Raw genomic sequence first — 14,762 nt, 5'->3', positions numbered from 1 at the left:
CACGTCTCCCGCATTGCAGGCAGATACTTTACCGACTGAGCTATATGGGAACTTCCCTGCTGGCTCAGACGGTAAAGCATCTGCCTACAACGTGGGAGACCTGGGTTTGATTCCTGGGTTGGGAAGATCCCGTGGAGAAAGAAATGGCAACCCACTCCAGTATTTTTGCCTGGAAAATCCCATGGACGGAGGAGCCTGGTAGGCTACAATCCACGGGATCACAAAGAGTCAGAATGACTGAGCAACTTCACTTTCATTCATCCCACTACTCAATGTAAGCAACCTAATTTCTCTTTTTGACACAGTAAGGCTTTTTCAAAATGCAAATTTAAATTTGGCTTGGTAAGATTAGAACCAATCTTCTCTGGAGAACTTTATTTAAAAAATCTTTAATCTTCAAAAGAAACTAAATCAACTCCCTAGAACTGAGTACATAAATAAGAAAAATGCCTTTTGACAGAAACAAAGCATGACAGATTGGTGCTATAGTATTTATAATTTATTATTTACAAAAATAACTTCAGCTTTCTCACCAAAATGACAATAACTCCTCTCCCAGAAGTCAGGGGCCTTGGCACAATTTTTACTAAGAAGAACTTTCTTTTAAAATTCCTAAACAATAATTTTTAACATCTAAAATCAATTTTAAAAAAATCTGGATGGTGATACTTTATAACTGTCTTCAAAATATACAGTGATATCTGTTATGCAGTCAGGTATCAATTCTTAATTGATAAGTGTTATAATTATTTAATGTTCAGGTAATTTTATAAACAAGTTACCAAATTACAAGACAATGTTGGTAGACCATATATTTTTCAAAGTGTAAGAACATATCTCACTTCATATAGTTTAAGATCTAGGGCAGATTTTTTCCTACATCAGTGAAAATTGTATTATAAATTGTCAGGAATTCTTTCTAATGTACCAAGATTTCCATATGAAAAAGTAGAAGTTATTTTTATTTTTTATATAAAATAGTAAGTATGAACCTAATGTAGAAATCTGATGTTAAATAATTCCTTTGGCAGAAAACATTGAATTATAAACAGGTCTTAAATACATCCATAAGATCATGAAAAAGAAAGAAAAATAACCCTGTTTTTCTTATTAACACCAAAAATATCATCTCAGTATACCGATTTAATAACATTTTTATACTATCAACAACCTGTAACACAAAATTCGCTACAGTATGGCAAAAATAAAATTATTTTTAATTTAAAAGGGAGAAGAAACTTCCGGATATATAAAATTTCACAGATAAATGCCAATATACACTATATACACGTTTCATGTTATATCATTCCAAAACTACATTAGTTGAACTTAAAAATGGCAGAACCCAAATTAGTGGGTGTGCAGTATTTATTGTAATTCAGAGACTTACACAGAATCAAGCTTTTACAACTCAGATCACAATTGTACATAAATTATTTACACAAACATTAAAATAACTTTATTAAATACTGTTTGGGGGAAAATGTAAGATTTTTCATATATTATGCAAACGCTAATTATTATCAAGCGTAGTTTTGTAAATGTTTTTTCTGCTTTGTTTTCTTTATAGAAGATTCATTTCCAAAAAAGTAAGGTGCTATTTTAGAATTTCTTACAAGTATATAACTGAATTCACATGGAAGGAAAATACTGGATAAAAAACAGAGGACAGACATGAAAGGTTAAAAGTTTCTTTCCAGTTACTTATATCTGAAATAAGACAATGACAGAAATTGGGTTTTTCCAATATTGCTTGTTTTTCCCTTTAAATGTAGACCAAGTAGTATATAGAAGACTTTTTCCCCAGGATATAGTTTCTTTGAAAAAGAAACATATTTATAATGGAATTTCTGTAAATACAGAAATGACAAATATTTCTAGAGCACTATCTTCAAATGGATTCTTAGTAGAAAGATTAAGGGCTTTCTTTAAAAAACAATATAGAAATCTTGCTTCCATGCAAGTTTATTTATTTTTGCAGCTTGCAGGATCTTAGTTTGAATATGGACCCCAGTGAGCCAGGGAATTCCTGCGAGTTAAATTTTTAAAAACTCAACTTTACATCCATTGTTTCTCCCAGTCAAAATACCATGGATCTGTAAGCATAATGTATTCACATTCTGTGCTATCTAAAAAGTTGGTAGATGATGCAATAGTGGTGCAAATTCTTAGGAAAGAAAACAATCCCTATTGGTTTACTACCTAACTCCCAAAGTACGTGGAATATATTAGCACTTCAAACTCACCTAGAACATAGGCTTCAGGAAAACTGTCTTGATGGCTTCCCTATAAATCTACTGCCTGTTATTATTCCACAAGCTCAATTGCTTCTGAAAGCAATGGCCAAAATTGTCAAGTCTGGCGTACCACTGGTACTCAAATCACCTTTTTAAAAAAACAACACATCAGTAAAAACACACATCATTCATGCCTGGTATACACTGCATCATGTTATGAGGAATGTCTCATAGCTCAAATTCACACAGTCTGTAAAATGGAAATGCAGCGTCTCTGCACACCATGTTGCAGAAAAACAAAACCAATCAACCAACCAAAAAAAAACCAAACGGACCTTGTATCTTCCTTAGATGATGGCCAAAACCACCTGAAAAGGTTTTTAAGTGGCAATTCTAAATGCTAAGGACCCTTGTAGAAAAAAATGTTTTTTATTTTTTTCCCAGGGATTGGAAGTGTTTCATGGGGCATTCCGCAACCCACTGTTGGCATGACTGGAGAACTGGCTATATACTTAACACACATCTGCATTTACATGGTCTTCACTAATAACAACAAAAAACATTTCTGTTCCTCCCAAAGTGTTCTTCCTTCTGTAGACAATTCTATGCTAATTATTACTCAGCACGTCACTGATAGCAAAACTGACAGTACTGCAAACACAACTGCAATTTAAGGAAACAAAAGGAAATATGCAGGGAAGCTAAATGCCTGCACAAAAACATGTTGGTCTTTTTAAACAATGGTGTGTGGGAAACTGAAAAAGAAGAGAAAAACAAAAAAAAGCAGACAAAAAGTACTTAAAGGTTTCAGTGCTTTCCCAATTACCATGACAATTTAGGGGTAAATGGTGCTTTCCTTATACACTCCTACACGCCTATCTCTTGTTGTTTAGTGTCATAAGGCTATTTATTTGTTTGTCCAGATTTGTATAGAGAGATTTGAAAGTAAGAAAAAACTAACTGGAAGCAACTTGAAGCTGCCTCTAATCAAAAGGCTGACTTCAAACAAGCTGGAACTGGAAAAGAACTTTTTATGGCATAATAAGAATAAGACAGGTTTTTGTGCTTTATTTATTTATGGGTCTTTTCAGTTGAGAAAAATTTTTTTTCCTTCTTTTAATAGTTTCAGATTATAATCACAAGGGTTGAGTAGTACACTTATGAAGGCTTTCAAGAGAATGCTTGGTTTGCTTTTAAAGGAGAGGCTGCTGTTGATGGTAATTTGTTTGCGGCTGTGCAATTGAATGAGCCGGAACTGCCAGGGGAAAGCCTGCCAACTGCGGCAAGTTAGAAGTAGTGTTCTGGTAAGATGAAAGATCCATGGGCACCCCCATCTGCTGCGTGTAAGCCGCTGCACCAGGAGCTGACTGCAGGTTAGAGTTCTGGTTCATGTAAGTAGGGTTGGAAACAGTGTCTTGTCCAGTGCTGCGAACAAAATTTTAAAAAGAAAACTGTATTTACTTTGCGTTGTCTGGGTTACGGTCAGAGAGCAATCACTGTGACAAAATAAAAATGTCTTTTCCGTATTTCTAAGTTTATATCACTCTACTATTCTGATTATAATTTAACCACTCCAGCTATCCAACACTGTTAGTGTAATTTTCATATTTGAGAAGAAGGAAGTAGTCCAAGTGAAATAAAATATAGGATTATAAGGCCTATCTAATTTTGTTTTCCCCAAAATCTCTCATGGAAAACATCTGGAAATCTTCTGAGGAGATGCAGAGTGTTTCTGCCCCTGGTGTCCCGGACCAGGTGTGGTGAGAACAGAACCCCAGCTCAAGTACACCCTCAGCCCGTTTTCTCCTGTCCCCGTTCTCTCAGTCAGCACGGCAGAGACCATGTTTCTTTACCCACTCTTCATACTTTCCTCTGGTAGCGCCCTTTCCAAGCTGCCCCTGGCAGCTTAACCTGAATCCCTACATAAAAATAATACAAGCAGGGAGAATGTGTAATCCACACAGGACCTGAATCTACCCTCAACAGACTATATTAACACTATGCAAAAACAAAACAAAAAAATCCCAAATCCCTACTAAGTTGAAAATCACACCAAACTGCGGGACATCTATTTGTTCCTATAATTACTATAGTGTAGCTTTGATTTCAGAGAAGGCAATGGCACCCCACTCCAGTACTCTTGCCTGGAAAATCCCAGTCCGTGGGGTCTCGAAGAGTCAGACACGACTGAGCAACTTCACTTTCACTTTTTACTTTCATGCACTGGAGAAGGAAATGGCAACCCACTCCAGTGTTCTTGCCTGGAGAATCCCAGGGACAGCAGAGCCTGGTGGGCTGCCGTCTGTGGGGTCACACAGAGTCAGACACAGTGACTTAGCAGCAACAGTAGCAGCTTTTATTTTATTTTTTATTTACTTTTTTGGCTGCATCAACCCTTAGTTGTGGCACAAGGGCTAAGCTGCCCCGCAGCATGTGGGATCTTAGTTCCCCAACCAGGGATCGAACTCACGTCACCTGCATTGGAAGGCGTATTCTTAACCACTGGACCACAGTGAAGTCCCAACATAGTGGAACTTTTGAAAGGGCCTTCCCCAGTAGCTATAATTTTTAATTGTACCAAATATACTGTTTCAATACAGGAGGATCCATGTCTATACTCCTCTATAGTTTTTCTCTCTGTAATTCCTAATGTCACCCAGGATAACAAAATTTTTACATTTTAACTGAGTTAAATACCAATATGAACAGATTCATTTAATTACCAGATAATATCTAAAATTTATACTCATGGAATTTAAGAGTGGGAAGAGACTTTCGAGATCATTACACATGACAACTAAAGAGACATTTTGTGTTGTTAAGCAAAGTTAACAGAAGGCAAGATTCAGACATGGTTTTCAGGATAGAAGTGAAGAATATAAAAAAATCAGACGACAAATTCCACAGCTGAGACATACTTCTTCTAAGAGTCAAAGCAGCAAAGGTTTTTGCTTTTTAGGAATACACACTCCTAAAATACGTCTGAGACTACTTTGTTGTTGTTCAGCCACCCAGTCATGTCTACTCTTTTGCGACCCCACAGACTGTAGCCCGCCAGGCTCCTCTGTCCATGGGATTGCCCAGGCAGGAATACTGGAGTGGGTTGCCACTTCCGTCTTCACCGAGACTACTAATTAAAGCCCCGGGCTAAGTGTATCAATGGCCTGGCTTCTATAAGGGAAGTTAGCCTATTTTTCCCAGGGGCCCAGACTGTACTCCAGGTCTGGCACCATCTCAGTATGGGTAGCAAGCTAAGATGGCACCATTCCTATCTCATGGGATGGTGAATGAGCACTTCTGTAACTTCATCTCAACAGCAAAAGAAGGCGCTATTATTACGAAGAAAAGGGTCTAATTACTCTCATTCTGAACGTCTGTGAAAACTTAATGTATATAATTACAAAATTAACATAGCTCCCCAAAACTTACCTTAAGTACGGAGTTTGAGCAGGCTGTGTTGTCACTGAGGAATTCACAGTTGGAGGCAGAGATCTCAGTGGACCAATCTGATCTGGTCCTAGGCTGTAGCTCTGGGCAACAGTGACGTGCTGAATACTTTGACCCATATAGTTTCCACCATGTGGTTGAACTGGGTATGTCTGTTAACCAAGGAGAAAAGGTTGGCTCACTGATTTCCCAAACAACTGCCTAGCAATACATTAAAACTTTAAAAGACTTAAATGAAATAAAATACAATAGTTCTTTGGAGAGCAATCTGATTTCATCAATCTGTCCACCCTGGTGTAAAACATGGAGCGCTTCCACATCATAGTGCCAAATCCATGGAAGTTTATGATTTACTTGCTCATTCTTTTATTTTGCAGCACGGTGAAAGGAAGGGAGGTGGTGTATTTTTTAAGCAGCAGGTTGGAATTCATCTAGGCAGTCTATTACTAGGTAACATGTCTTGCTGTCAAGCCACAAGGAAGACTATATACTCCCTTGAAGTCAGCACAGTATCACTTCAAGTCACCATGAGAAAGATGACCTTCTTCACCCCTATCTCGGGGTGCCTTATTCAACTTCTTAAGAATAAAATTTAAAAGAATAAATTGAAGGATACGTGGTATCAAGGCAGGGTGCAGGCCCTCTCTGGCAGTGCCTCCTTCATCCTTCCTGCAGGACAGAGAGGACAAAAGGAGAGAAGAATTCTGGGTAAAGGAGATGGGCCCTCAAGAACTAGCAACATGGTCTAAGTCTCTTTGGCTATTTATATGTATGTGTGCCCTACTTAATTTTCAGGGTAACATCTCTTTCAGGACAGGATCTACAACCTGCTTACAAAATACAACATTCAAAACAACTGCATGTTTAACAAGTATCATACAGTAACTATCATCACTCCAGTTTTAAACTAAGCTATTTTTAAAGCAAAGACCAATAACATGAAAATTCAGAATTCTAAAAATGCCAAATAAACCACTACATTGACAACTATAATCATGGGAATTCCCTGGCAGTCCAATGGTTAGGGGGCTTCCCTGAGAGCCCAGTTAGTAAAGAATCCGCCTGCAATGCAGGAGACCCCAGTTCAATTCCTGGGTCAGGAAGATCCGCTGGAGAAGGGATAGGCTACCCGCTCCAGTATTCCTGGGCTTCCCTGGTGGCTCAGCTGGTGAACACTCCACCTGCAATGCGGGAGCCCTGGGTGCGATCTCTGGGTTGGGAAGATCCCCTGGAGAAGGGAAAAGCTACCCACTCCAGCATTCTGGCCTAGAGAATTCCATGGTCCATGGGGTTGTGAAGAGTTGGACACGACTGAGAGACTTTCACTTTCTTTCCAGTGGTTAGGACTCCATACTTTCACTGCCGAAGGCATGGATCTGATCCTTGGTTGGGGAACTAAGCTGTGCAGTGCAGCGGAAACTTTAAAAAGGGAAAAGAAATCCTGCTGCCTCCTTAGCAGACGCACAGCCCACTGAGAGCAGGCTAAGACGGCGGGAGCGGGCCTCTTCCGCGCCTTAGGGCCCCTGACGGCTTCACAGTGCAGCTGGTGGTGTGCCACTCCACCTTTTCCTACTATGGACTTTTCTTTCTCAAATTAGAATAGGAACTTTAAATATTTCAGATGCCATTATGTGCGAATGATATAGATAATATTCTATGAAGAATCAAACTAGACAGAATGCTAACTTTTTAAAGGAATAAGTTCTGCTTAGCGAAACACGGATTGTAAACAATATGCAACTAAACATAAAAATCTGACACAGGAAGGACAAATAACCCTTTTTAGACACACAAAGAAATAAATACAATATCTAGTCCTATAACACAATGGCGCAGACATTTCTATTTTGTTTCATGGTCACAGCAGCAGCAGATAAAAAGAAGCAATACTGAATAAACTCCAGCTGTCTTTTGCACCCAGAAGTCCTTTCTACCCTCACATGTAATGACTCTCATCATTTTCAGAAGTTCGCGGAACAGCATATTTGATAAATGCATCTTGTCTGATGTGACAGTTACCATAGTAACTATTCTTTTTTTACTTAACAATTATGTTGTGTCAAGTCACCTAGATTATGCATCCACATTCTGTTTCTCCTTGGTGTCTCCTTCACACACTCCTTTACATACCAGTTTTCATACATTAACATGGAATTTGTTCATCCAAGCTCATTCTGAATTCAACTGCTAACTGACTGAAATTTGAAAAAGGCTTCAGAATACCGGATACTGACAAATATAAATATTCACTTCAGCTGGGAAGTGCAGAAAAGGTGTAAAAAGCCCTGGAAAAGATATTCATGAAAGGCTCAAGGAACCTCTATGTATAGGCCTGCATCATATCCTCATCATGTGTGGATTTTTAACAGTATAAGCCATACATCTGAGAAAATATAAAGCATGATCTGAGAACAAAATAAGTTCCTTAAGCCTTTTTCATAATCATAGAAGTTAAAGAAATCTTAACAGAAATTTATAATAAATGTTAGATTTTGCTTGCTGAGCAACAGGAACAGCATCAGTACCTCATCTGGAGGACTCCTGACATGCCAGGCTCTGTCCTAAACCAAAGGATTTATACTTACAAAAGCTTATGAAGAATAGAACTCCCCTCATATATTTAATGGTCTCTTCATTATGTTCTAAATGAACTAAAATATATTTGTGAAATATGAGTGTCTAATTGTCCTGGTGAACACTTAACTGTTTATCCAACAATTTTCTGACGGAGATGGATTTTATAATGTTATTCATGGACTACAGAAATTTTAATACTATCCTTTTTTTAATTTAAAACTTTTTTTACATTTTGAAAAATGTTCTCAAATGATATGCTCACCTGAATTGGAACTCCAACTGATGAAGATGGGTAATGTGCTGGATGGTGGATCTTTGAATAGACTGAATATACTGGCGCTTCATTCATCAACTTATTATAAAGTTCCAGAGCTTCTAAGACTTTTACATTCAATTCAGACAATTCTGAATGCTTCCTGATATAGAAGAAAAGCCCTTTAATACTTTTCAAAGTTTTTAAGCATTTAAGCATATTTTTAGCAACATACTAGACTAATGAAAAGAAGGGCTTCGCTGTGGCTCAGATGGTAAAGTGTCTGCCTGCAATGTGGGAGACCCGGGTTTGATCCCTGGGTCGAGAAGATCCCCTGGAGAAGGAAATGGTGACCCACTCCAGTACTCTTGCCTGAAAAACTCCACGGATGGTCGCCTGAGGAGCCTGGGAGGTGACAGTCCGTGGAATTGCAAAGAGTCGGACACGACTGAGCGACTTCCCTTTTCACTTAGCAACATAAATTATTTTTTTTAATTTACATTTTCTATTCATATTTTAAAAGATTCTACTATGAAAGAATATTCAAACAGGGAAAACAGGAGGAGGAGTTATTTACTTCATGTAATGACTAGGCTGATATAACTTTATAATACTAGGGGAATTCCTTTCCACAAGTGGTAAAATGCAACCAGTTCATAATTTTGGTGCTAGAAGAATTTTTTTTTCTTATGTTACAGGTTTCTGTTAAAAATTCAATTACAAACAAGAGTAATTTTTGAATTTAGGATGAGTCCAAGTCTTAATTAAAAATCTTAGAAGAAGAAAGTACTCAGGCAAGGACCAGAGCCAGGTGTGAGATACAATGAGATATAAGCACATTCACAAACAGAATAACACAATTTTTATTTGCTTATACACATGAAAGTCTCAAATAAAAAAAATTAATAATTATCCTTAAAAATGCAAATGAAAAAAATGTATACATAAAGTAGTCTCTACAGCTTGTTCATTGGTTTCTTTTCAAAGTGAGTGAATATAGGTCCAATAAGAATATTTTCAAGTTTGCATCTTCAAAACGGCCAGGGAATTGCAAAGTCAATCCTTTCAGCCTGGTACAGTTTTTTGTTTTTTTTTTTCAACCTGGTACAGTTTCACTCTCATTCTGGGGCACTCCCTTCACAGCTGACAAGTTCATAGAAGTTAAATGGCCACTTAATCTGGCCCAAAGCACCCACAAATCTGTTTGTTCATGTAGCTTTAAAAATATACACACAGAGAGACTCAACAGACAAGAAGCAAAGCAAGCAGCCAGACACAGGGCTATCCAATATATGACCTGGACTGAGTCCTACCAGGACATGTCACCTTTCCTCCATCAGAGACTGTTATGTCTGAAATAAAAAGTGCTGTCTGCTCTCTTGCATGTGTGACTGTATCAAGGAGGTTAAACTCTACTTTCAGAAATATTGGTTGTAAATTGCACAGAAAGTTTCAGAAATGATCGTCCATGCTACAGATGTGTCACTAAGAACCATAGGCTCTAAGAACCAGAGTCCATATAACCCAGTATTATACTAATGAAACACCAGAACACTGAAGGGCAGGCTGAATGCACACTTGAGATCACCTTCGAGGATTTGAGACACAATCCCAAAGCAGTAACAAATTTTTATAAACTGTGCCCGACACTATCCTGGGACAGAGAAATTAGGCAAAAGTATCATTCTCTCCTTCAGAAAGACTGCAGTCTGTTAGGAAGACAAGGCCTGAAAAATAGCAAATGATATAAGATAGCACATAACCGAATGCAAAATTCAGTGAAATAGGTAGGGGACCGAAGAGTTTAGAGGAGGGGATTAATGTAATTCACAAGGTTTTATGGAGAAGCTGGGACTTAAGCTGGTACCCCAGGAAGGATGGAAAGGTCAAGCAAAAAAGGAAGACCAAGTCAGGTCAGTGGGACAGTGTAAATTAAGGCAACTGAAAGAAACAAGAAGAGTACACAAGGGAAGAGTAAAAAGGTGGTAGGAAAGGCACTTTGACAGAGGTGGTAAAAAATGGTTTTTGGAAGGCAGTAGGAAAGAACGTTAGAACAGCCTGAAACAGTTAAGCTCAGGCTATGGATCTTTCTTCAATAACTCTATCTACACCTTTTTTTGAAGTCAATTTACATGTTTACCCAACATAATTTCCTAGTATGATAAATGCTACAAAATTTCATTCTGTACAATGACAGAAATGAAAGCTAAAATTTAATATTCTGACAGTAAAGTTATTTTTCTTCTTAGGAAAAACAAACTAATGGTGATCCATTCAAGGGAGGAAACAATATTTTATTTATCTCTGAATGCTCAGCAAGGGTAAATAGTCAATAAAAGTTTGTTGAAGAATAGCAAGCATTTTCCAAAATAGGAGCTGCATCTGCAGTCAGTGGGCATGAAGCAGAAAATGCCAGCTGGCCTATTCAGAGACTGAAATTAAAGAAAGAACTGGTTAACAGGTGAGCTTTCACTCAAAAAAGTAACTCATATCCTAAGTAAAGAATACCTTCAGAGGAAAACAATGAAAAAAATAGAGTGATTATTTGTTTTCCTCTGAAAATATTCTTTATTGACAAATATAAAATTATACTGTCATCTCTTTGGCTTTTTTCACTACATGTCAATAGACGTTTATCAATGATTATGCTTTTTACTGTAGAATGTGTGGATGTATAATTTTTATAAAACCAATCTCACATTGAAAGACATTTTAGTTACTTTCAAGTTTGTTATTATAACAAATGGTGTATAAATAACACTGTGAAGAACACCCAAAGAGCTAAATCTGCATATATCCCTATGTGTTTAGTATCGGCCTGAAATTGCTGAGTTAAAAGATATGGACTATTTTTAGTCTTTAGAAAGGTTTATAATAATTGTAGTCCTAGCCACACCTAAGATAATACTATTTTCTTTTTAAAAACTAATTTTATGTCTGCATTTATTTGGCTGTGCTGGGTCTTCGCTACTGCATGGGCAGGCTTTTCTCTAGTTGTGGTGAAGGGGGGCCAGCTGCGGTGCAGGGGCTTCTCATTACGGCGGCTTCTCGTGTTTCTGAGCACGGGCTCGAGAGGGTTCAGGCTTCAGGAGCGGCAGCACATTCCCCGGCTCCAGAGCACAGGCTCCGCAGCTGTGGCACACGGGCTCAGCTGTGCCGTGGCACACAGGGTCTTCCCAGACCTGGAATCGAACTGTGTCTCGTGTGTTAACAAGCAGATTCTTTAACACTGAGCAACCAGGGAAGCCCTCTTTTTAATCTTTTCCATTTGATTATTCACTAACCATTAATGTACCTGCACTGAAACCAAAATAACAGATTATCAGTAGATATTCCGTGCTTTCTCCAAAATAAGACCAAAAAATATGATGAAATTGACACCATCATTTCATTTACTGAGACAGGGGTTTATTTTTCATTTCTATAGAAAATACAACAAATTTATTAAAAAAAAAAAAGTTCTAGGGAACAAAGAACTAGTGACTAGAAAAAACCTTGCTACTCTTCTCTGGCAAAGGCAGATAAGAAGTAAAGCAGTTCCTGCTCTTCCTATGCTGTTTTATACCCAAGTCCAGAAAGGGAGGACGGTGGGACACTACAGCCTTCCTACTTGTCTGCCATTCACCATGGCTGCCCCCTCTGACTTAAGATATAAAGCTCCGAGGAATAAGAAAAGGGCAAAACTAAGTTAAAAGCTCAAAACCCTGACAGTCTGACCTTTAGTGCTGCTATCTCTAAGGAAGAGTAAGACTCGATGGGATAATGAAATTAAAAGGACAACAGAAATACAGAAATACAAGGAAGAAATATGAGAAGAGAAGTTGTGTAAATCAGATTTAGAGTAAAAAAAAGAAATTTCATTGGAAAGTTTTACAAGTACTACTTTTCATTAAATAATAAAACAGTGCTTGCCTATGATTCCTGTTCTCATTTTGTGCTCTATTCAAATTTACTCTTCATTATTCATTAACCCTCAACTCCAGCCCAAGTACAAAAATGAAGATAGGAGTTCATCATTCTACATATAGTACACTGCCATGAAAAAAGCTATTACCGAAATCAGAAGTACCATTCCATCAGTCTATAAGGGTTTTTAGAAACAGAAACAATTTCAAAAGATTGACCAGTTCCACAAAAACTTCCCAGCTTAAAGTTCTGCCAAAACAAGTCAACACAAGAAAACTATACTTGTCAGTTCCAGCATGAAGAATCTCACCTATCAATCTCTTCAAGTTTTTCATCTATCATTGGACCCATCTGTTGGCAGATATCTGTAAACACAAAAATATTTTAAAATCTTGAAACTAAAAAACCAGTTTAATTTCAACAATTTTTAACAACAGAGCACCAATATGTAACACCATGTAAAATATAAAGAGAATTAAGTTATGCTAGAGAAAGGACTGTAACAAACCAAATAGTAATACTATTCAGCACCAATATTAATATCATGTGACCAAGGCAAAGTAAAAATCAGAACAGAAATCCCACCATGTTCTTTTGAAGTACTACTTTATAGACTGAAATTTGGAGTTATCTCAAAAACCTTAAAAATACTTAGAAAATTATTAGCTACAATAAAATGAACTTGTCACAGTATATAAAATAACATAATTATATACAGATTAGATATGAAAATTTTTCATTTATTTAAACCATTTCAAAATAAGACAATTTGTATATCTCCAAATATAAACATTGATACAGTAGCACAATATTCTATATTCATAACCAGACTTTCGTCTATAAAAAATTTAATAACATTTATACAAGACTGCTGGGAGAAATATCAATAACCTCAGATATGCAGATGACACCACCCTCATGGCAGAAAGCAAGGAAGAACTAAAAAGCCTCTTGATGAAAATGAAAGAGGAGAGTGAAAAAGTTGGCCTAAAGCTCAACATTCAGAAAACTAAGATCATGGCATCCAGTCTAATCACTTCATGGCATATAGATGGTGAAACAATGGAAACAGTGAAAGACTATTTTTGGGGGCTCCAAAATCACTGCAGATGGTGACTGCAGCCATGAAATTAAAAGATGCTTCTAGTGAGATGGAATGAAACTGGAGCCCATTATACAGAGTGAAGTAAGCCAGAAAGATAAAGGCCAATACAGTATACTAACGCATATATATGGAATTTAGAAAGATGGTAACAATAACCCTATATGCAAAACAGAAAAAGAGACACAGATGTACAGAATAGACTTTTGGACTCTGTGGGAGAAGGTGAGGGTGGGATGATCTGAGAGAACAGCATCGAAACATGTATATTATCAAGGGTGAAACAGATCACCAGCCCAGGTTGGATGCATAAGACAAGTGCTCGGGGCTGGTGCACTGGGAAGACCCAGAGGGATGGGGTGGGGGGGATCGGGATGGGGAATACATGTAAATCCATGGCTGATACATGTCAATGTATGGCAAAAACCACTACAATATTGTAAAGTAATTAGCCTCCAACTAATAAAAATAAATGGGAAAAAAAAAAAAGATGCTTGCTCCTTGGAAGAAAAGCTATGACCAACCTACATAGCATATTAAAAAGAAGAGATATTACTTTGCCAACAAAGGTCCGTCTAGTTAAAGCTGTGGTTTTTCCAGTAGTCATGTATGGATATAAGAGTTGGACTATAAAGAAAGCTGAGCGCCAAAGAACTGATGCTTTTGAACTGTGGTGTTGGAGAAGACTCTTGAGAGACCCCTGGACTGCAAGGAGATCCAACCAGTCCATACTAAAGGAGATCAGTCCTGGGTGTTCATTGGAAGGACTGATGCTGAAGCTGAAACTCCAATACTTTGGACACCTGATGCAAAGAGCTAACTCATTGGAAAAGACCCTGATGCTGAGAAAGATGGAAGGCTAGAGGAGAAGGGGACGACAGAGGACGAGATGGTTGGATGGCATCACTGACTCGATGGACATGAGTCTGAGTAAGCTCCAGGAGTTGGTGATTGACAGGGAAGCCTGGCATGCTTCAATTCATGGGGGTCACAAAGAGTCAGACACAACTGAGCGACTGAACTGAACTGATACATTTATCCCAGAGATTTTTCTCCCAATGGATTTTTTAAAAAGGCACAAAAACATCTATTTTAATTGCTTCAAATTTCTTAGAGAGTAAAAAGACATATCAGCATGCATCAAATACCCCTACATTACAAAGTAAACATAGATCATGTACAATTTTGACCTTTAAATTCTCACACAAGAGAATTAGAAGAAGAAGAATTTCTAACATTT

At 37.7% G+C, this 14,762-nt stretch overlaps 1 protein-coding gene across 2 annotated transcripts in view; it reads right to left on the bottom strand.

The window, feature by feature from the left end:
* Window positions 1-481: 481 nt before the first annotated feature.
* The window catches only part of STAM2 (signal transducing adaptor molecule 2), a 49,231-nt gene continuing 34,950 nt past the window's right edge, over window positions 482-14,762 (bottom strand). For both annotated transcript variants that reach the window (XM_020900401.2, XM_020900400.2), the window contains exons 11-14: window positions 12,731-12,785; window positions 8,524-8,677; window positions 5,667-5,836; window positions 482-3,662 (exon numbers count right to left, since the gene is read on the bottom strand). In XM_020900401.2, coding sequence (XP_020756060.2) covers window positions 3,431-3,662; window positions 5,667-5,836; window positions 8,524-8,677; window positions 12,731-12,785 — 611 coding nt within the window. In that variant the 3' untranslated portion in view covers window positions 482-3,430. The remainder of the gene's footprint in view (window positions 3,663-5,666; window positions 5,837-8,523; window positions 8,678-12,730; window positions 12,786-14,762) is intronic.

Source organism: Odocoileus virginianus, chromosome 13 (genome assembly GCF_023699985.2).
Source record: "Odocoileus virginianus isolate 20LAN1187 ecotype Illinois chromosome 13, Ovbor_1.2, whole genome shotgun sequence".
NCBI lineage: Eukaryota > Metazoa > Chordata > Mammalia > Artiodactyla > Cervidae > Odocoileus > Odocoileus virginianus.
The sequence above is the reverse complement of the archived record's forward strand: the minus strand, read 5'-3'. Positions and strand labels throughout refer to the sequence as shown.